General features: G+C 41.7%; 1 protein-coding gene across 2 annotated transcripts in view; it reads left to right on the top strand.

Annotated features, from left to right (window-relative positions):
* Positions 1-19,990, top strand: part of LOC147004156 (oogenesin-2-like) — a 96,368-nt gene extending 76,378 nt beyond the window's left edge. The window contains exons 3-6 of one of the 2 annotated variants that reach the window (XM_085838700.1): positions 7,644-7,717; positions 8,241-8,687; positions 10,993-11,103; positions 19,408-19,990. In XM_085838700.1, the coding sequence (XP_085694826.1) occupies positions 7,644-7,717; positions 8,241-8,687; positions 10,993-11,103; positions 19,408-19,990 (1,215 nt within the window). Of the gene's footprint in view, positions 1-7,633; positions 7,718-8,240; positions 8,688-10,992; positions 11,104-19,407 lie in introns of both variants that reach the window. The other variant, XM_085838698.1, reaches the window with a different exon arrangement.
* Positions 19,991-22,063: the final 2,073 nt, after the last annotated feature.

Genomic DNA, 22,063 nt, shown 5'->3' with positions numbered 1-22,063 from the left:
GGTTGTTCTCGGAATCGATGTGTCGGTGGCCTGCTTTTGACCCCCTATTCTTCTGGGGGGGGGAGAGGCCCAATTTAGAGATCAGGACAATACTGTTGTCTTAATAGCTCCCAACAGAGCATGGAAGATCTTTCCATCTTCTGAGATCTTCTTTGATTTCTTTCTTCAGAGACTTGATGTTCTTATCATACAGATCTTTCACTTCCTTAGTTAGAGTCACATCAAGGTGTTTTATATTATTTGTGACTATTGTGAAGGGAGTTACTTCCCGAATTTCTTCCTCAGCCTGTTTATGCTTTCTGTAGAGAAAGGCCATTTATTTATTTATTTTTGAGTTAATTTTATATCCAGTTACTGCACTGAAGCTGTTTATCAGGTTTAGGAGTTCTCTTGTGGAATTTTTAGGGTCACTTATATATACTATCATATCATCGGCAAATAGTGACTTTTTCCTTTCCAATTTGTATCTCCTTGACCTCCTTTTGTTGTCGAATTCCTCTAGCTAGGACTTCACGTACTATATTGAACAGGTAGGCAGAAAGTGGGCAGCCTGTCTTGTTCCTGATTTTAGTGGGATTGGTTCCAGCTTCTCTCCATTTACTTTGATTTGGGCTACTGGTTAGCTGTAGATTGATTTTATTATTTTTAGGTATGGGTTTTGAATTCCTGATCTTTCCAAGACTTTTATCATGAAGGGGAGTTGGATTTTGTCAAATGCTTTCTCAGCATCTAAGGAGATGATCATGTGGGTTTTGTCTTTGAATTTGTTTCTATAGTGGATTACGCTGATAGATTTCCATATATCAAACCATCCCTGCATTCCTGGAATGAAGCCCACTGGGTCATAATGGATGATTGTTTTGACATGTTCTGGGATTGCTTCTATTTCTTTAGGGGATATAGGGCTGCTTATGTCATTAATGTGATCCTAGTTTAACTTTGGTACCTAGTATCTGACTAGAAATTTGTCCATTTCATCCAGATTTTCCAGTTTTGTAGAGTATAGCCTTTGTTGTAGGATCTGATGGTGTTTTGGATTTCCTCGGGATCTGTTGTTATGTCTCCCTTTTCATTTCTGAATTTGTTAATTAGGATGCTGTCTCTGTGCCCTCTAGTGAGTCTGGCTAAGGGTTTATCTATCTTGTTTATTTTCTCAAAGTACCAGCTACTGATTTGGTTGATTCTTTGAATAGTTCTTTTTGTTTCCACTTTGTTAATTTTGCCCAGTATTTGATTATTTCCTGCCTTCTACTCCTCTTGGGTGAATTTACTTCCTTTTGTTCTAGAACTTTTAGGTGTACTGTCAAGCTGCTAGTGTATGCTCTGTCTAGTTTCTTTTTGGAGGCACTCAGGGCTATGAGTTTTCCTCTTAGGACTGCTTTCATTGTGTCCCATAAGTGTTGGTATGTTGTGGCTTCATTTTCATCAAACTGTGGGTTCTTTATTGTTTTTACTTCCATTTTTTAGATCCTGGATGATTTTGTCGAATTTCATCACCTGCTTGGTAAGTGTTTTCCTGTAACTCTCTAAGGAATTTTTATGTTTCCACTTTAAAGGCTTCTAGCTGTTTACCTGTGTTTTCCTGTATTTCCTTTTAAAGTCCTCCATCATCATTATGAGAAGTGACTTTAGATCCATGTCTTGCTTTTCTGGTGTGATGGTGTATCCAGGACTTCCTATGGTGGGTGAGTTTGGTTCTGATGATGTCAAGTAACCTTGGTTTCTGTTGCTTCTGTTCTTATGCTTGCTTCCTGCCATCTGATTATCTCAAGTGCTTGCTGCCCACAATATATCTGATTGGAGCCTGTCCTTCATATAATCCCAGTTGACTCAGGACTCCTCAGAGTCCAGCTTTCTCTGTGATCTTTTAATTGTGGGCTCCTGTGAACCTGAGATTCTGGGTGTGTCAGAGTTCTTGGCAGTCAAGCTCCTCTGGGACCCTGAAATGCTAGTTTGACCTAGCGCCTGTTATCCTGGGATCCTGTTGTCCTAAGATCCTGGGCGTGTTACTGTGCCTGGAGATGGTATCTCATTTGAGGATCGTGGAGCTGTCTGGTCTGTTCAAAACCAAGGTAAACCAGAACTGATCAAAAGGAACGTGAGCCTCTGGTCAGGAAGGGCTCCAGTGTCCTTGTTCCTGCTGTCACAGGCGCCTCACAATTGGATTGGAACTGATGTTGTGTTCTGCTCACCATTGATCCTAAGATGCTGTGGAGAGTCCTGAAGGGACCATGGGGATGTCCGCAGACTCTGTGCCCAAGGTGACTCGGTGCTGGAGCTGACCAGAAGGGACTTGTGCCCCTAGTCCTGCCAGTTTTCTGCTTCCCTAATGTTGTGTCAGGTCCCAAGCAATTAGATTGGAACTGACATTGTGTTCCGCTCACCAGTGATCCTAATATCATGTGGAGAGTCCTCTAGGGACCATGGGGGTGTCTGCTGAATCAGTGCCCAAGGTGACCCAGTGCTAGTGCCGACCAGAAGGGCTCCTTTTCTTTCTAGTGTCTTGGCTGATCCTTTCCCTTAATTTATGGTGAACCAAGGGCAGATTCAACTCAAAACCACCCTTATTTGTCTTGGTGTGGTTTGACCTAAGAATAGAAGAAATGATATTCCTTAGCTACGCCTATCCTCAAGCTTGCTGTGTAGCTGAGGATAACTTTGAACTGATCCTTTATCATCTGCCCACTTCAGCCTTCTCAGAGCTGCTACAGCTAATGACTGACAGCATACCCAGCTCAGCTATGAACTTCAGAACAGTCACAGTCCAGAAAAAAATACTTCAGCTGTCTTGTCTTAGATTACCTTTTTTCTTTTTTTTTTTTTTTTTTTTTTTTTTTTTTTTTTTTTTGTCTATTATCAGGCACAGATTAAATCCTGAACTCACTCATACCTAGATCAATACTAGGCACAAATGTATAAAATTTAGGCAGCTCTATGTTTCTTTACAATAGTCATCCTTCTTTCTGGTAAGACAAACTAGGAGGATTGCTGAGAGTCCAAATCAAGTTTATATAGAGAGTAAGACTCTGTCACAAAATCAAATATGAAGCCAAGTGCATAAATAAGAAAATAAATGTAAATAAACAACAAAGTGAGCCTCACAGTTGTAGCACAGGCCTTTAATCCCGACACTTGGGGTGGGGCAGAAACAGGTAGATATTTGAGCTCTTGTCCAGACTGGTGAGTGCATTCCAGTATGTCTAGAACAACACAGAGAAACCCTGTCTTGAAAACAAAAATAAAAACAAAAAAACAGAACACAAAATGAAAGTTAAAATTCAATAAATGAACTCTATAACTCTGCATATTCTGGATATTCATTTGGGTTTTGGGATGATTGCCTGTTTGCTACTTCTTCCATGAATCTTTAATTTAATGAGTATTGAGAACGATGACTCACATAAGATTAAAGGATTTGAGAAAAGTCATTAGGTGTGCTGAATTTTTTGATGCTGATACAGCTGCTAAAGATGACGGGAAAAAGGTTTGCAAAAGTGTTCTAGGAGCTACATTCAGGGCTTTGTATCCATAGGGACTGCCTAGACCTTCTGGGAATAGGAATCTGTCACCAGTGTCCAGACCAGATAAGTCCTTCACCTTCATCAGGACATTACAATTGATTCAGAGACAGTTTTAGACACAAGACAGCACGGCAATCCTTATCTAATCTAATGTGAAGTAACAGGAAAGAGAAGAGGACATGGCATAGGGAGTACATAGATCTGTACAGTTGCCCAGGTATTTTCTGTTTTCAGATCTGAGAGAAGTGACACCAGTCTGCTCTGATCCCTATAAGTAAAATGTTCATTTTTGAGCCTATGAACTGAGTGGATGGGAAATGTTGAAAACTGGGCATGAGACTCAGGGTCTGGGGTGACTAATGAAGAGCTGCAGAGGGTGTGACAGAGAGTAAATGAGAATGCAGGAGGCACCTGACATACAGTCATGTGGGTCTCATATTGCTTCTTCTTGAGGGCCCACTTAGCCTAATGGGCATCTCTGGGTCCCTGCTTTGCACTGAAGAGTGGTCATGGTCATTATGTCATAACCTGGTTCCACCATGATGGAATAGTCAATAATGGTGTGACTTGAATAATCAGACTCTATCGAAACAGCTTCCCAGGAACAGCAGAGAGGCCAAGCATCTGTGATGGAGTAGCCAGAACAAAGCATAGAACATTCCGTATGAACTACCTCAGGAGTGCTGGCATCCCAGTTGTGTCCCACCATAACTGTGTACTTGTTTTCCTGAAAAAGGGTCTTCCAGTTAGTTCACAATATTCCAGACTAAGTACCAGATTGAAAGATAGCTCAAACGTGAGCAGGTGAGGTAGAGTTCTTAATTATGGGATCATAAGGCTCTCTATTGTCTCTACTTAGGATGTTTGTTGTTGCTGTAGAATCTCTTCTGTCCCAGTCTAGATATGGACATTCTATGGAGCAAAACTAACCTTGGTCTTCTGATTATCCAAGCTACTCTTCTCAAGTGCAGGAATTAGAGGGGTATGCTGCTGAACCCCCCATATTGAGGCTTAGAATGACCTTTGTGACCACAGTTTGCCTGTCAAAAGTAGCCTAGAGGAATCACGGTGCCTCTTGCACTCTAACTACCTCAGACAGAGACATTAGACAGATATAAACAAATAGTTTCACTGTTGGATGTGAGGAATTCACTCCTAGCCATACTCAAGCTTTCATAGCTTGAGGATGAAATGCTCAAGACTAACCTCAGCTGGGTGACACTACATCAGACTTTGCTCTGATTTATAAAAAAGAAGAACACATGGGTGGGAGATCAGGATGCACTACTATAATGTGCTAAGGCAGATTACAGTATCAGAGATCTGGATTCAGGGTCTCAGGCCCATGCCAGATAGACTTTGTGGGGTAAAATAGAAGATGCAGGACGAGGTGCTTTCTATGGACAACTTCCTCATCTCTGTGGTTACTCTTTGAGTCACACCATAATCTGTAAGCAACTGGGAGTTATAGGAAGATAAGAAGTACCAGGTGAGTGCCTAGCATGATGAACCTGGTTAATGTCCCCTCCTCTAACAAATAAATGGACACTGCAATGCAAAAGACATTAAAGGCATGTCCATGAAATTGACTTTACTTCCTATGAACCATTTGTTCTATGTGACCTGACCTCATTTAAGTGACATATAAAAGTACTTTGATGGTAGGGAAAAATATCTTATCAGGCATGAGGACCTGCTACATCCACACCAGTAGTGACTCGTGTGACAGGCCTAAATACCTGGATGTAGTCCTGAGGCAAAAAGTTCACAGAAACGTAGTGTCCTGGAACCTTGGCATTCCCATAGCACAAATGCTCCAAATTTGTCCGTGTGATAATGTGGAGGGTCTTGTATGCTTTTTAAAAGTATTTTACTGAATAAGAGTTAGAAATATCAGGGCAAGCTACTCCCATATGCAAGAATTTACCATGACCTAGGAAGAAGGAAGGTTGTGGTCTAAGAAGGAACTAGAGTAAATACTTAGAACTATAGATAGCTGAGCCACTACCATACATAGGAATTTACAGTGGTCTAGGGAGAAGGTGGACTATACAATAGACTAGAATTGGAACTATGGCATTGCCCCTGGCTTCTAAAATTAAACTGACCTTAGGTGGGGCTGCTTTTGATCCCAGTTGTTAACACTGATTTTATCCCATAGATATGATCAGTTTTTGAAACCGGGAGTTTCAGCTTTCCCCTGCCTAAATATGGTGATGTGTAACCATTGTCCAGATCAAGTAAGTCCCTCAGCTCCATAAGGATGCTTATCTCACACAACCTAGTCTAGCCTTGTCCTCACTTGAAATTTGCTCATATAATGCATTACTTGGTGGTTCTTTTTAAAAATGAGTTCCCTCTAAGAAGTTTGGCTGACCTGTATCCTAGGTATTTTGTACTCTTTGACTTATATCTACTTAACAATAGGTACATGACATGCATGGGGTTTGGGGTCTGCATTACCTCACTCAGGATGGTATTTTCTAGTTTTGTCCAATTGCCATCAAAATTTTTGATGTCCTCATTTTTTGTTACCTGGATTGTTTTCCATTGTGTAAATGAACTATATTTTCTGTATCCACTCTTCAATCAAGCGCTATCTACATTGTTTCTAGCCAGCACGTGGCTATTACAAATAAGGCTGTTATGAACATAGAGGAACAAGTGTCCTTGTGGTATGATGGGGTGTAATGTGGGTATAAAACCGGGAGTGATATAGCTGGTTTGTCAGGTAAAAGTGTATCCTGTTTTCAAAGAAACAACTAGATTGATTTCCAGAGTGGTTGCATCTGTTTGCAATCCCACCAGAAATGGAGGAGTGTTTTCTTCCTGCACATCCTTACCATCATGTGCAGTCAATGGAGATTTTTTTTTATCTTAGCCATTCTGATTGTTGCAAGGTGGAATCTTAAGGTCATTTTGATTTGTGTTTCCCTTTGAACATTTCTTTAAGTGCCTCCTGTTCATTCGAGGTTTTTTTCTAGGTTTGAATTAGGGGAAGGGTTGAAGAAGCTGAAGGGGCGGGCGACCAAATAGTGATTCTACCAATCTCAACAACCTGGATACCTGGGAGCTCCCAAAGACTGAGCCCCTGTCCTAGCAGCATACACAGGCTTGTCTAAAGCACCCAGTCCATGTATAGCAGAGGACTGCCTGGTCTAGCTTCAGTGGGAAAGACTTGAGGACCTCGAGAAGGCAGATGCTGGAAGGGTTGGTGGGGGAAGGAAAGCACCCTATTGGAGAAAAGGGGGAGTAGAAATTATATTAGGAACTATGGGAGGGGCAGTGGTTGGAATGTAAACTAAAAAGGAAAAAATTGCTGGGCTTTAAAATAACAAAGATTCTCCTACCACAAACACCTGAGGGCTGCTTAACCAGAATATCCAAGTGTGTTCTCAATTACATCTGATTATTAATTAGGTCATAGTGGTTTCTGTAGGATATTTTAGTTTTATTTAGTTTTGTTTTTTGTTTCTTGAGACAATCTCACTAAGAATGTCAGGGTGACCTTCAATTCTAGACACTCTTGGCCAGAGTGTCAGATGTAAGTTACTCGAGTGTCTTGAGTACTGATGTTTATGTTACTTTAAGCCTGTTATTATTTGGTGGGCTTTTAATCCCAGCAACAGGAAGTCAGAGGGAGGCTGTGAGCATCAAAATATCCAGATATTATATATGTCTTTTAGAAAGGCAAAACAAGGGGCTAGAGAGATGGCTCAGTGTTTAAGAACACTGAGTGTACTTAAAGAGGTATTGTGTTCAATTCCCAGTAATTACATGGTGGCTCAAAACCGTTCATGATGGGCTCTGGTGCCCTTTCAGGAGTGTCTGAGGACAGGGACAGTGTACTCATATATATTAAATAAATAAATAAATAAATAAATAAACAAATAGATACATCACTAAATAAATAATGAAAAACTAGCAAACAAACACAAAATACTAAATAAGAAATGGTATTTGCATCTGCTCACTAATAGTCTCTTATTTAGTGAACTCAGAATGTCCTCAAATTTGGAGGAAGAAAGCCGTATATACATTCATACGAATGTTTGTATATATTGTATATGTACTTCTATATGTATATCATCATATATGTATATGTGTGTGTGTATGCTAAAGAACCTCAACTTAGACACTTTGAAGGCTGTTCTTGAGGGGATAAATATACTGATTTCAAAACCAGTTCTTTCCAGGTAGGCAGGATCAGCTGGGGTTGGTGGAAGTTTACCTGAGTGCTGAGAATGAACAATTAGGGACAGAGAATATTTGGACAATTGTGAATTAGAGGCTTCTGATCTTCAATTTTTTCTTCACTCCATATTCAGGATTATTCTTCATTGGATGTACAGGGTTAGAAGGGTACATAGGCTTGAGCTCAGTCTTGGTTATCTGGGCAAATAATGGATAATGCAGAAGACAGAAAAGAATAGGCAGATTCAGTGAGGAATGGACCTTTTCCTGCATCCCAAAAAGGTTCAAGTGAAATGAAAATGGAATTAAAGGGCTTGGAATGAAGGGAAGTATGACAGGGCTAAAGATGCCCTTTGTGCAAAGAATATTATTAATTTACTCAGTGTGAGGCTCATGGTTTCATTCTAGGCACAGGAATAAGCAAAATTTTGGAAGAAAAAGCTGAAGTGTGAAATGTGAAATGTAATCAAACGATAAAATGTGTTGTCCCTTACCTTCTCAAAATTATACTCATTTCTCCCACAGTAGGTGCAAGCTCAGAGAGATCACTTTGAGCCATGATTTGATTGTGGTATGGGCTGGATCCCATGATGTTGAAGGCTTACCAGAGTTCATGGAACAGGAGAAGCCAGTTGAGAATAGTCCTGGCTATGGGACAAAGAACAAATTGAAAGTGACAACAGAACTCCAATTCATGGAGGGCCACCTTGATAAATGTTCCACTTACTTGTTGCAGTGGGCCTACCAGAAAGAAGATTCCGTTCATCTACACTGTAGAAAGCTGAAAATTTATGGCTTAACCAAAGCCACAGTCATAGAAATGTTCAAAATTGCACATGAAGAATATATAGATGAACTGGAATTATCTTGTCTTTGCCTAGATTTGGATTTTCTTAATCCCTACCTGAAACAGATGAGCAATCTTCTCTCACTCACACTAGATGAGATCATATATATCCTCAATATAGATGATTATAGAAATCTTTTTTTTTATTACATATTTTCCTCAATTACATTTCCAATGCTATCCCAAAAGTGCCCCATACCGCCCCCCACTTCCCTACCCTCCCATTCCCATTCTTTTGGCCCTGGCATTCCCCTATATTGGGGCATATAAAGTTTGCAAGTCCAATGGGCCTCTCTTTCCAGTGATGGCCGACTAGGCCATCTTTCGATACATATGCAGCTAGAGACAAGAGCTCCGGGGTACTGGTTAGTTCATCATGTTGTTCCAACTATAGGTTGCAGATCCCTTTAGCTCCTTGGGTACTTTCTCTAGCTTCTCCATTGGGAGCCCTATGATACATCCAATAGCTGACTGTGAGCATCCACTCCTGTGTTTGCTAGGCCCCTGGATAGTCTCACAAGAGACAGCTATCTTTGGGTCCTTTCAGCAAAATCTTGCTAGTGTATGCAATGGTGTCAGCGTTTAGAAGCTGATTATGGGATGGATCCCTGGATACTGCAGTCTCTAGATGGTCCATCCTTTCATCACAGCTCCAAACTTTGTCTCTGTAACTCCTTCCATGGGTGTTTTGTTCCCAATTCTAAGAAGGTGCACAGTGTCCACATTTTGGTCTTCATTCTTCTTGAGTTTCATGCGTTTAGCAAATTGTATCTTATATCTTGGGTATCCTAAGTTTTGGGCTAATATCCACTTATCAGTGAATACATATTGTGTGAGTTCCTTTGTGATTGTGTTACCTCACTCAAGATAATGCCCTCCAGGTCCATCCATTTGGCTAGGAATTTCATCAATTCATTCTTTTTAATAGCTGAGTAGTACTCCATTGTGTAAATGTACCATAATTTCTGTATCCATTCCTCTGTTGAGGGACATCTGGGTTCTTTCGAGCTTCTGGATATTATAAATAGGGCTGCTATGAACATAGTGGAGCATGTGTCCTTCTTACCGGTTGGGACATCTTCTGGATATATGCCCAGAAGAGGTATTGCTGGATCCTCCGGTAGTACTATGTCCAATTTTCTGAAGAACCGCCAGACTGATTTCCAGAGTGGTTGTACAAGCTTGCAATCCCACCAACAATGGAGGAGTGTTCCTCTTTCTCCACATCCCCGCCAGCATCTGCTGTCACCTGAATTTTTGATCTTAGCCATTCTGACTGGTGTGAGGTGGAATCTCAGGGTTGTTTTGATTTGCATTTCCCTGATGATTAAGGATGTTGAACATTTTTTCAGGTGCTTCTCTGCCATTTGGTATTCTTCAGGTGAGAATTCTTTGTTCAATTCTGAGCCCCATTTTTTAATGGGGTTATTTGACTTTCTGAAGTCCACCTTCTTGAGTTCCTTATATATATTGGATATTAGACCCTTATCTGATTTAGGATAGGTAAAGATCCTTTCCCAATCTGTTGGTGGTTTTTTTGTCTTATTGATGGTGTCTTTTGCCTTGCAGAAGCTTTGCAGTTTCATGAGGTCCCACTTGTCAATTCTCGATCTTACAGCACAAGCCATTGCTGTTCTATTCAAGAATTTTTCCCCCGTGCCCATATCTTCAAGGCTTTTCCCCACTTTCTCCTCTATAAGTTTCAGTGTCTCTGGTTTTATGTGAAGTTCCTTGATCCACTTAGACTTGACCTTAGTACAAGGAGATAGGAATGGATCGATTCACATTCTTCTACATGATAACAACCAGTTGTGCCAGCACCATTTGTTGAAAATGCTGTCTTTCTTCCACTGGATGGTTTTAGCTCCCTTGTCGAAGATCAAGTGACCGTAGGTGTGTGGGTTCATTTCTGGGTCTTCAATTCTATTCCATTTGTCTATTTGTCTGTCACTATACCAGTACCATGCAGTTTTTATCACAATTGCTCTGTAGTAAAGCTTTAGGTCTGGCATGGTGATTCCACCAGAGGTTCTTTTATCCTTGAGAAGAGTTTTTGCTATCCTAGGTTTTTTGTTATTCCAGATGAATTTGCAGATTGCACTTTCTAATTCGTTGAAGAATTGATTTGGAATTTTGATGGGGAATGCATTGAATCTGTAGATTGCTTTTGGCAAGATAGCCATTTTTACAATGTTGATCCTGCCAATCCATGAGCATGGAAGATCTTTCCATCTTCTGAGATCTTCTAGAATTTCTTTCTTCAGAGACTTGAAGTTCTTATTATACAGATCTTTCACTTCCTTAGTTAGAGTCACGCCAAGATATTTTATATTATTTGCGACTATTGAGAAGGGTGTTGTTTCCCTAATTTCTTTCTCAGCCTGTTTATTCTTTGTGTAGAGAAAGGCCATTGATTTGTTTGAGTTAATTTTATAGAAATCTTAATGAGGAAAAAGTGATTACAGTGATTTCTCATCTTCCTACATTCCACCATCTCCAGGAACTCTATGTACATGGTGTCATTTTTATAGAATGTCTCAGGTAAGAAGGACTGAACTAGTCTAATAGACAAGAAAAACTACCTCTCTTCTCTTTGCTTTCCTATTTTCTAGTTGTTTTTCTTTCTTTTTTTTTTTATATTTTTATTACATATTTTCCTCAATTACATTTCCAATACTATCCCAAAAGTCCCCCATAGCGCCCCCCACTTCCCTACCCACCCATTCCCATTCTTTTGGCCCTGGCATTCCCCTATATTGGGGCATATAAAGTTTGCAAGTCCAATGGGCCTCTCTTTTCATTGATTGCCGACTAGGCCATATTTCGATACATATGCAGCTAGAGACAAGAGCTCCAGGGTTCTGGTTAGTACATCATGTTGTTCCAACAATAGGTTTGCAGATCCCTTTAGCTCCTTGGGTACTTTCTCTAGCTTCTCCATTGGGAGCCCTGTGATACATCCAATAGCTGACTGTGAACATCCACTCCTGTGTTTGCTAGGCCCCGGCATCGTCTCACAAGAGACAGCTATCTTTGGGTCCTTTCAGCAAAATCTTGCTAGTGTATGCAATGGTGTCAGCGTTTAGAAGCTGATTATGGGACGGATCCCTGGATACAGCAGTCTCTAAATGGTCCATCCTTTCATCACAGCTACGAACTTTGTCTCTGTAACTCCTTCCCTGGGTGTTTTGTTCCCAATTCTAAGAAGGTGCACAGTGTCCACACTTTGGTCTTCATTCTTCTTGAGTTTCATGCGTTTATCAAATTGTATCTTATATCTTGGGTATCCTAAGTTTTGGGCTAATATGCACTTATCAATGAATACATATTGTGTGAGTTCTTTTGTGATTGTGTTACTTCACTCAAGATGATGCCCTCCAGGTCCATCCATTTGGCTAGGAATTTCATCAATTCATTCTTTTTAATAGCTGAGTAGTACTCCATTGTGTAAATGTACCATAATTTCTGTATCCATTCCTCTGTTGAGGGACATCTGGGTTCTTTCGAGCTTCTGGATATTATAAATAGGGCTGCTATGAACATAGTGGAGCATGTGTCCTTCTTACCGGTTGGGACATCTTCTGGATATATGCCCAGAAGAGGTATTGCTGGATCCTCCGGTAGTACTATGTCCAAATTTCTGAGGAACCGCCAGACTGATTTCCAGAGTGGTTGTACAAGCTTGCAATCCCACCAACAATGGAGGAGTGTTCCTCTTTCTCCACATCCCCGCCAGCATCTGCTGTCACCTGAATTTTTGATCTTAGCCATTCTGACTGGTGTGAGGTGGAATCTCAGGGTTGTTTTGATTTGCATTTCCCTGATGATTAAGGATGTTGAACATTTTTTCAGGTGCTTCTCTGCCATTCGGTATTCCTCAGATGAGAATTCTTTGTTCAGTTCTGAGCCCCATTTTTTAATGGGGTTATTTGACTTTCTGGAGTCCACCTTCTTGAGTTCTTTATATATATTGGATATTAGTCCCTTATCTGATTTAGGATAGGTGAAGATCCTTTCCCAATCTGTTGGTGGTTTTTTTGTCTTATTGATGGTGTCTTTAGCCTTGCAGAAGCTTTGTAGTTTCATGAGGTCCCACTTGTCAATTCTCGATCTTACAGTACAAGCCATTACTGTTCTATTCAGGAATTTTTCCCCTGTGCCCATATCATCAAGGCTTTTCCCCCCTTTCTCCTCTATAAGTTTCAGTGTCTCTGGTTTTATGTGAAGTTCCTTGATCCACTTAGACTTGACCTTAGTACAAGGAGATAGGAATGGATCAATTCGCATTCTTCTACATGTTAACAACCAGTTGTGCCAGCACCATTTGTTGAAAATGCTGTCTTTCTTCCACTGGATGTTTTTAGCTCCCTTGTCGAAGATCAAGTGACCATAGGTGTTTGGGTTCATTTCTGGGTCTTCAATTCTATTCCATTGGTCTATTTGTCTGTCACTATACCAGTACCATGCAGATTTTATCACAATTGCTCTGTAGTAGAGCTTTAGGTCCGGCATGGTGATTCCACCAGAGGTTCTTTTATCCTTGAGAAGAGTTTTTGCTATCCTAGGTTTTTTGTTATTCCAGGTGAATTTGCAGATTGCACTTTCTAATTCGTTGAAGAATTGATTTGGAATTTTGATGGGGGTTGCATTGAATCTGTAGATTGCTTTTGGCAAGATAGCCATTTTTACAATGTTGATCCTGCCAATCCATGAGCATGGGAGATCTTTCTATCTTCTGAGATCTTCTATAATTTCTTTCTTCAGAGACTTGAAGTTTTTATTATACAGATCTTTCACTTCCTGAGTTAGAGTCACGCCAAGATATTTTATATTATTTGTGACTATTGAGAAGGGTGTTGTTTCCCTAATTTCTTTCTCAGCCTGTTTATTCTTTGTGTAGAGAAAGGCCATTGATTTGTTTGAGTTAATTTTATATCCAGCTACTTCACCGAAGCTGTTTATCAGGCTTAGGAGTTCTCTGGTGGAATTTTTAGGGTCACTTATATATACTATCATATCATCTGCAAAAAGTGATATTTTGACTTCATCTTTTCCAATTTGTATCCCTTTGATCTCCTTTTGTTGTCGAATTGCTCTGGCTAGGACTTCAAGTACAATGTTGAATAGGTATGGAGAAAGTGGACAGCCTTGTCTAGTCCCTGATTTTAGAGGGATTGCTTCAAGCTTCTCACCATTTACTTTGATGTTGGCTACTGGTTTGCTGTAGATTGCTTTTATCATGTTTAGGTATGGGCCTTGAATTCCTGATCTTTCCAAGACTTTTATCATGAATGGGTGTTGGATCTTGTCAAATGCTTTTTCCGCATCTAAGGAGATGACCATGTGGTTTTTGTCTTTGAGTTTGTTTATATACTGGATTACGTTGATGGATTTCCGTATATTGAACCATCCCTGCATCCCTGGGATGAAACCTACTTGGTCAGGATGGATGATTTTTTTGATGTGTTCTTGGATTCGGTTAGCAAGAACTTTATTGAGGATTTTTGCATCAATATTCATAAGGGATATTGGTCTGAAGTTTTCTATCTTTGTTGGGTCTTTTTGTGGTTTAGGTATCAGAGTAATTGTGGCTTCATAGAATGAGTTGGGTAGAGTACCTTCTGTTTATATTTTGTGGAATAGTTTGTGAAGAACTGGGATTAGATCTTCTTTGAAGGTCTGATAGAACTCTGCACTAAACCCATCTGGTCCTGGGCTTTTTTTAGTTGGGAGACTATTAATGACTGCTTCTATTTCTTTGGGGGATATAGGGCTGTTTAGATCATTAACCTGATCTTGATTCAACTTTGGTACCTGGTATCTGTCTAGGAACTTCTCCATTTCATCCAGGTTCTCCAGTTTTGTTGAGTATAGCCTTTGGTAGAAGGATCTGATGGTGTTTTGGATGTCTTCAGGATCTGTTGTTATGTCTCCTTTTTCATTTCTGATTTTGTTAATTAGGATGCTTTCCCTGTGCCCTCTAGTGAGTCTGGCTAAGGGTTTATCTATCTTGTTGATTTTCTCAAAGAACCAGCTCCTTGATTGGTTGATTCTTTGAATAGTTTTTCTTGTTTCCACTTGGTTGATTTCACCCCTGAATTTGATTATTTCCTGCCGTCTACTCCTCTTGGGTGAATTTGCTTCCTTTTGTTCTAGTGCTTTTAGGTGTGTTGTCAAGCTGCTAATGTGTGCTCTCTCTAGTTTCCTTTTGGAGGCACTCAGAGCTATGAGTTTTCCTCTTAGAAATGCTTTCATTGAGTCCCATAAGATTGGGTATGTTGTGGCTTCATTTTCATTGAACTCTAAAAAGTCCTTAATTTCTTTCTTTATTCCTTCCTTGACCAAGGTATCATTGAGAAGAGTGTTGTTCAGTTTCCACGTGAAGGTTGGCTTTCTATTATTTATTTTGTTATTGAAGATCAGCCTTAGGCCATGGTGATCTGATAGGATGCATGGGACAATTTCAATATTTTTATATCTGTTGAGACCTGCTTTGTGACCAATTATGTGGTCAATTTTGGAGAAGGTACCATGAGGTGCTGAGAAGAAGGTATATCCTTTTGTTTTAGGATAGAATGTTCTGTAGATATCTGCCAGATCCATTTGATTCATAATTTCTCTTAGTTTCACTGTGTCCCTGTTTAGTTTCTGTTTCCATGATCTGTCCATTGGTGAAAGTGGTGTGTTGAAGTCTCCCACTATTATTGTATGAGGTGCAATGTGTGCTTTGAGCTTTACTAAAGTTTCTTTAATGAATGTGGCTGCCTTTGTATTTGGAGCATAGATATTCAGGATTGATAGTTCCTCTTGGAGGATTTTACCTTTGATGAGTATGAAGTGTCCCTCCCTGTCTTTTTTAATGACTTTGGGTTGGAAGTCAATCTTATCAGATATTAGAATGGCTACTCTAGCTTGTTTCTTCATGCCATTTGCTTGGAAAATTGTTTTCCAGCCTTTCATTCTGAGGTAGTGTCTATCCTTTTCTCTGAGATGAGTTTCCTGTAAGCAGCAAAATGTTGGGTCTTGTTTGTGTAGCCAGTTTGTTAGTCTATGTCTTTTTATCGGGGAGTTGAGTCCATTGATATTAAGAGATATTAAGGAAAAGTAATTGTTGTTTCCTGTTATTTTTGTTGTTAAAGTTGGCATTCTGTTCTTGTGGCTGTCTTCTTTTAGGTTTGTTGAGGGATTACCTTCTTGTAGTTTCTAGGGCGTGGTTCCTGTCCTTGTATTGGTTTTTTTCTGTTATTATCCTTTGAAGGGCTGGATTCGTGGAGAGATAATTCGTGAATTTGGTTTTGTCGTGGAATACTTTGGTTTCTCCATCTATGTTAATTGAGAGTTTGGCTGGGTATAGTAGCCTGGGCTGGAATTTGTGTTCTTTTAGTGTCTGTATAACATCCGTCCAGGATCTTATGGCTCTCATAGTCTCTGGTGAAAAATCTGGTGTAATTCTGATAGGCTTGCCTTTATATGTTACTTGGCCTTTTCCTCTTACTGCTTTTAGTATTCTATCTTTATTTAGAGCATTTGTTGCTCTGATTATTATGTGTCGGGAGGTATTTCTTTTCTGGTCCAGTCTATTTGGAGTTCTGTAGGCTTCTTGTATGTTCATGGGCATCTCTTTCTTTAGATTTGGGAAATTTTCTTCTATAATTTTGTTGAAGATGTTTGCTGGTCCTTTGAGTTGAAAATCTTCATTCTCATCCACTCCTATTATCCGTAGGTTTGGTCTTCTCATTGTGTCCTGTATTTCTTGGATGTTTTGAGTTAGGATCTTTTTGCTATTTACATTTTCCTTGATTGTTGTGCCGATGTTCTCTATGGAATCTTCTGCACCTGAGATTCTCTCTTCCATCTCTTGTATTCTGTTGCTGATGCTCGTATCTATGGTTCCAGATTTCTTTCCTAGGGTTTCTATCTCCAGTGTTGCCTCATTTTGGGTTTTCTTTATTGTGTCTACTTCCCTTTTTAGGTCTAGTATGGTTTTGTTCATTTCCATCATCTGTTTGGATGTGTTTTCCTGTTTTTCTGTAAGGACTTCTACCTGTTTGATTATGTTATCCTGTTTTTCTTTAAGGATTTGTAACTCTTTAGCAGTGTTCTCCTGCAATTCTTTAAGGGATTTTTGTGCTTTCTCTTTATTGTCTTCTGCCTGTTTAGCAGTGTTCTCCTGCATTTCTTTAAGTGTGTTATTAAAGTCCTTCTTGAAGTTCTCTATCATCATCAGGAGATATGCTTTTAAATCCGTGTCTAGCTTTTCCGGTGTGTTGGGGTGCCCTGGACTGGGCGAAGTGGGGGTGCTGGGTTCTGCTGATGGTGAGTGGTCTTGGTTTCTGTTAGTAAGATTATTACGTTTACCTTTCGCCATCTGGTAATCTCTGGGGTTAGTTGTTATCGTTGTCACTGTTTAAAGATTGGAGGAGAAGCTGTGTTCCACTCACCAGCAGTCTCTAAATCCTGTGGCGGGGGTCGTGGATAGCTGACGGTACCCCGGTGCTGGTCCAGCCGGAAGAGGCCTGTGGTCCTACACAGGCCGTTTTTCTGCTTCCCTAACTAATGCAGTCTCTGGTCCCGCGTGCAATTGGATTGGAGCAGAAGCTGTGTTCCACTCTCCAGAAGTCTTAAGATCCTGTGGTGGGTGTTGTGGGTAGCTGGTGAGTGTCAGCCAACCCTGCGCCCCAGCTGCCCCGGTGCTTTTCTGACCGGAAGAGAGTTGTGGCCCTATGTAGGCCGGATTTCTCTCTCCCCAACCAGAGCAGTCTCAGGTCCTGCGTGATTGGACTGGAACAGAAGCTGTGTTCCACTCACCAGCAGTCCCAAAATCCTGCGGCGGGGGTCGTGGGTAGCTGGCGGGTGTCAGGCAACCCTGCGCTCCCGCTACCCCGGCGCTGATCCGGCCGGATGAGGCCTGTGGCCCTACTCAGGCCGGTTTCTGCTTCCCTAACTAATGCAGTCTCAGGTCCCGCGCAATTGGATTGGAGCAGAAGCTGTGTTCCACTCACCAGCAGTCCCAAAATCCTGCGGCGGGGGTCGTGGGTAGCTGGCGGGTGTCAGGCAACCCTGCGCTCCCGCTACCCCGGCGCTGATCCGGCCGGATGTGGCCTGTGGCCCTACTCAGGCCGGTTTCTGCTTCCCTAACTAATGCAGTCTCAGGTCCCGCACAATTGGATTGGAGCTGAAGCTGTGTTCCACTCACCAGCAGTCCCAAAATCCTGCGGCGGGGGTCGTGGGTAGCTGGCGGGTGTCAGGCAACCCTGCGCTCCCACTACCCCGGCGCTGATCCAGCCGGATGAGGCCTGTGGCCCTACTCAGGCCGGTTTCTGCTTCCCTAACTAATGCAGTCTCAGGTCCCTCGCAATTGGATTGGAGCAGAAGCTGTGTTCCACTCACCAGCAGTCCCAAAATCCTGCGGCGGGGGTCGTGGGTAGCTGGCGGGTGTCAGGCAACCCTGCGCTCCCGCTACCCGGGCGCTGATCCGGCCGGATGTGGCCTGTGGCCCTACTCAGGCCGGTTTCTGCTTCCCTAACTAATGCAGTCTCAGGTCCCGCGCAATTGGATTGGAGCTGAAGCTGTGTTCCACTCACCAGCAGTCCCAAAATCCTGAGGCGGGGGTCGTGGGTAGCTGGCGGGTGTCAGGCAACCCTGCACTCCCGCTACCCCGGCGCTGATCCAGCCGGATGAGGCCTGTGGTCCTATTCAGGCCGGTTTCTGCTTCCCTAACTAATGCAGTCTCAGGTCCCGCGCAATTGGATTGGAGCAGAAGCTGTGCTCCACTCACCAGAAGTCTTAAGATCCTGTGGCGGGTGTTGTGGGTAGCTGGCGAGTGTCAGCAGACCCTGCGCCCCAGCTGCCCTGGTGCTTTTCTGACCGGAAGAGTGTTGTGGCCCTATGTAGGCCGGATTTCTCTCTCCCCAACCAGAGCAGTCTCAGGTCCCGCGTGATTGGACTGGAGCAGAAGCTGTGTTCCACTCACCAGCAGTCCCAAAATCCTGCAGCGGGAGTCGTGGGTAGCTGGCGGGTGTCAGGCAACCCTGCGCTCCCGCTACCCCGGCGCTGATCCGGCCGGATGAGGCTTGTGGCCCTACTCAGGCCGGTTTCTGCTTCCCTAACTAATGCAGTCTCAGGTCCCGCGCAATTGGATTGGAGCAGAAGCTGTGTTCCACTCACCAGCAGTCCCAAAATCCTGTGGCGGGGGTCGTGGGTAGCTGGCGGGTGTCAGGCAACCCTGCGCTCCCGCTACCCCGGCGCTGATCCGGCCGGATGTGGCCTGTGGCCCTCTCTAGTTGTTTTTCTTTTGTTTTGTTTTACAATCTTGGTAGTCCATGATGGTCTGGTCACCATAAACTTAGCAGTAATAGAGACATAGCATATATGAGCAAATGAACTATGTGATAAGATATATATAGCCAGATATAAGCATGGTTCTTATTGCTCATGTTTAGAGCTCAGAAACAGGTTGAGTAGATGAGAAAAATGTAACACTGAGGTTCATGGTGAAGAAAGGATCATGGACCTTGGAGTCACAAAACCTCTGACAACTTTTAAAAATAGCAGTAGGAAGTTGTTAAATTTTATTTGGGGTAGGTATTTCTTCCTACATACACCAAGTTGTCCTGATATATCCATTGGTGTGCTTTCTTTCCAGGTCCTGTATCATGTTGCTATAGACAGGCCTCAGACTAGAATGATCTGAGTTATGTGAACAGACAACAGAAGGCAATGTCCTGGGTGGGGTTTGACCTCAATGTATAGTCAGACTGAGTCTGTGAGAAGTGTCATCTGCTTATCTGCCAATTTATCAACTCAGATCGTCACAATTTTTCAGAAACTTTCTTCTCTCCCCAGGTGCATGAAGAAGCCCTTGGAGGTACTTTCGTTCACTGACTGTGACCTTTCACAGTCAGTCTTGGATTACCTCCCTTATTGCCTGAATATTTTTGAGCTCAGATCTCTCCACCTGATTGATGTACGTTTAAGTAATTTACTTCTTGAGCCCCTTGGGTTTCTCCTTGAGAGAGTTAGACATACCCTGAAATCCCTGCAATTGATGCCATGTGAAATGCGGGAAACTCACTTCAATGCCCTGCTGCCTGCCCTAAGTCAATGTTACCAACTCACAGTAGTTAATTTCTATGGTAATGAACTCTCTCTGCTTTTCCTGAAAAAACTTCTACACCACACAGCTAAGCTTAGCCAGCTAGCTGATGAGCTGTACCCTGCCCCTCAGGAGTGCTATGATAACAGGGATGTAGTACTATTACACAGATTAGAAAATTTTTGTTCTGAGCTCCTGGATATACTCAGGGCCATAAGAAAGCCCAAGAAAGTCACGTTTGGTACAATCAAATGTTCCAAGTGTGGTAGGTCCTATGTTTATGATATGGAGACTCAATGTTGCTTTTTTGAAAGAAACCCTCCCTGGGCTTGATTTTGGAAGAGAGAAATGGTAGCATACTATTGGTAATTGATATCCTAAGTGAATGTCCCTTGCTGGAAGGAGCATAGATGTGTCAACCACCTAAATGTCTGAGACACATTGAAAAGAAAGGAATATCCTCAGAGCTGGTGAAGAGTATTGCATCTACAAAAGATGTTAAGCACTATTTTATTCTCTATGATTATTGTAGTTTGTGTGTGTTACAATACAGGCATCCTTGCATGAAAATATTGTTCCCATCTGTTGACTGCATACAATAAATGTGTTGACTTTCTGGGGTGCTGGTATGTCTCTATCAGAGCACAAAGCCTAATCATTCCCAGCATCTATACTTCTGTCTTGTTTCTTCATTCTTCATAACCATAATTAGTTCAACCTCAGATATGTGCCACTTCTTGAATCTCAGGAACAGTTCTCATGAATTGGACCCAAAGCACAGGGCTTCACAAAGTGTTTAACTTTTGGGAAACAGATTTGTATGTAGAACATTCAGATAGCATGTGACTTAGATATTGAGAAAAATGGGGTGAAGGAACAGGGTTTTTCAAAAGTCAAGAAAATGAGGACCAAGTGAATACCAAGCAGGCATAAGTCAGGAACTATTTTCTCCTATTTGTCATTTGCGGGAAGATATTATATGCAACATATGAACAATCAGAGACCTGATATCAAAATGAGAAGGACATGATGATGTGACCTCAAGCTATCTAATGCTTTATACTTCCAGAACAGTTTATATGTTGGGTAAGAAGAGTTTCTAACACCATCCCCCTGATTCCCCGTGACTGGTTCTCTTGGGGGGTCTCCAAAACTTCATGTGTAGTACAGCTTCTTTAAGATACTGAGGTGATTAAACAGCAGGCTGCTAAGATTTCTCTATGGAACATATCTCAATCTCCTTACTCACTTTAGTTCATCTCTTTAACATCCAGGCTAGCCACTGGACCTGGACCTAATTCCATGGAGATCTGCCTTACTTTCTTGTTATGTGGCTTATTGTTCTCTGTAGAGTCCCTGGTGAGCTGAGATTAAATATGTGCACATCCATGACAGGCAATTTTCTTTTTTAAAGAAAATTTACCAAGATGTTCTTCATGAGAGTCTATGAATAGCTTTACACAATTTAAAACTGTGAGTTTTCTGGAAGGATGTCCATAGAGAATGAAATATGTTTCTGGCTGGAGTTAGGAATGAACAATAATGTAGGTATACTCAGAGTCAGCCCGAAACACCATCAGACCAAGTTCTCAGCACAAAGGAGATCTATGTGCTTCAGAGGGACAAAGGCCAAGGGATAAAAGACAATGACAGGAGATAGAAGACAAAGTAGAGGGGAAGAGAACAAGGGAGAGGGTAAAGTGGTATTCATGTTTGGGGACATGGCAGGATCAAAGGACTACCTCTGGATAGAAAGAGAATACCTAGCCTATAGGTCAAAGTCATGTTATAGAGGTGAAAGGTAAACCCCATGTGAGCATAAGGTATTTAATTTTAATTGCAGTGGATAATTACATAAGCCAAAAGAGACTTTTCATTGCTAGACTTGAAAGCTTAGTCTTGGTAGTGACTCTCAAGAAGAGGAAGTATCCAAATAAAGGAAGGGACTTTGGGGTCTACCTTTAGAAGTGAAATATAATGGTTTTTAGGAAGGCACAAGGATGGGGAATAAGGACCAGGTCTTCCAGGACCATGTTTGCTGTTGTCAGGCTGGCAATGGTCACATCACTGAGGCAGAGGATTTGAGAAAGTAGGAGTTTCAAATTAATATGCATATCAAGACCATGTATCAAAAAATATTAAAAAACAAAAACACAAAAATCTAACCCCAGAACAAACTACATACATATCACCTCACTCAATTTACTAAATTTAGCTTTCACAATGAGAACTCCAACGATGAAGTTATAACGATGAAAATAGTCCCTGACAACATCTGTTTTGGACACAAGCAACCAATCAGAAGGCAAGTTTTGGTTTTAAGGTGGAACAAAGAGGGAGAACAGTGAGGGTTTAATGAGCCTGGTTCTCAGTTTTCATACATATTGCACTGTGTTAAAACCTAAT

The sequence above is a fragment of the Mus caroli genome, unplaced genomic scaffold (genome assembly GCF_978045245.1).
Source record: "Mus caroli unplaced genomic scaffold, Mus_caroli_1 scaffold_6, whole genome shotgun sequence".
In the NCBI taxonomy this organism is placed as follows: Eukaryota; Metazoa; Chordata; class Mammalia; order Rodentia; family Muridae; genus Mus; species Mus caroli.
Note: the sequence above shows the minus strand (reverse complement) of the source record. Positions and strands in the feature narration are given on the sequence as shown.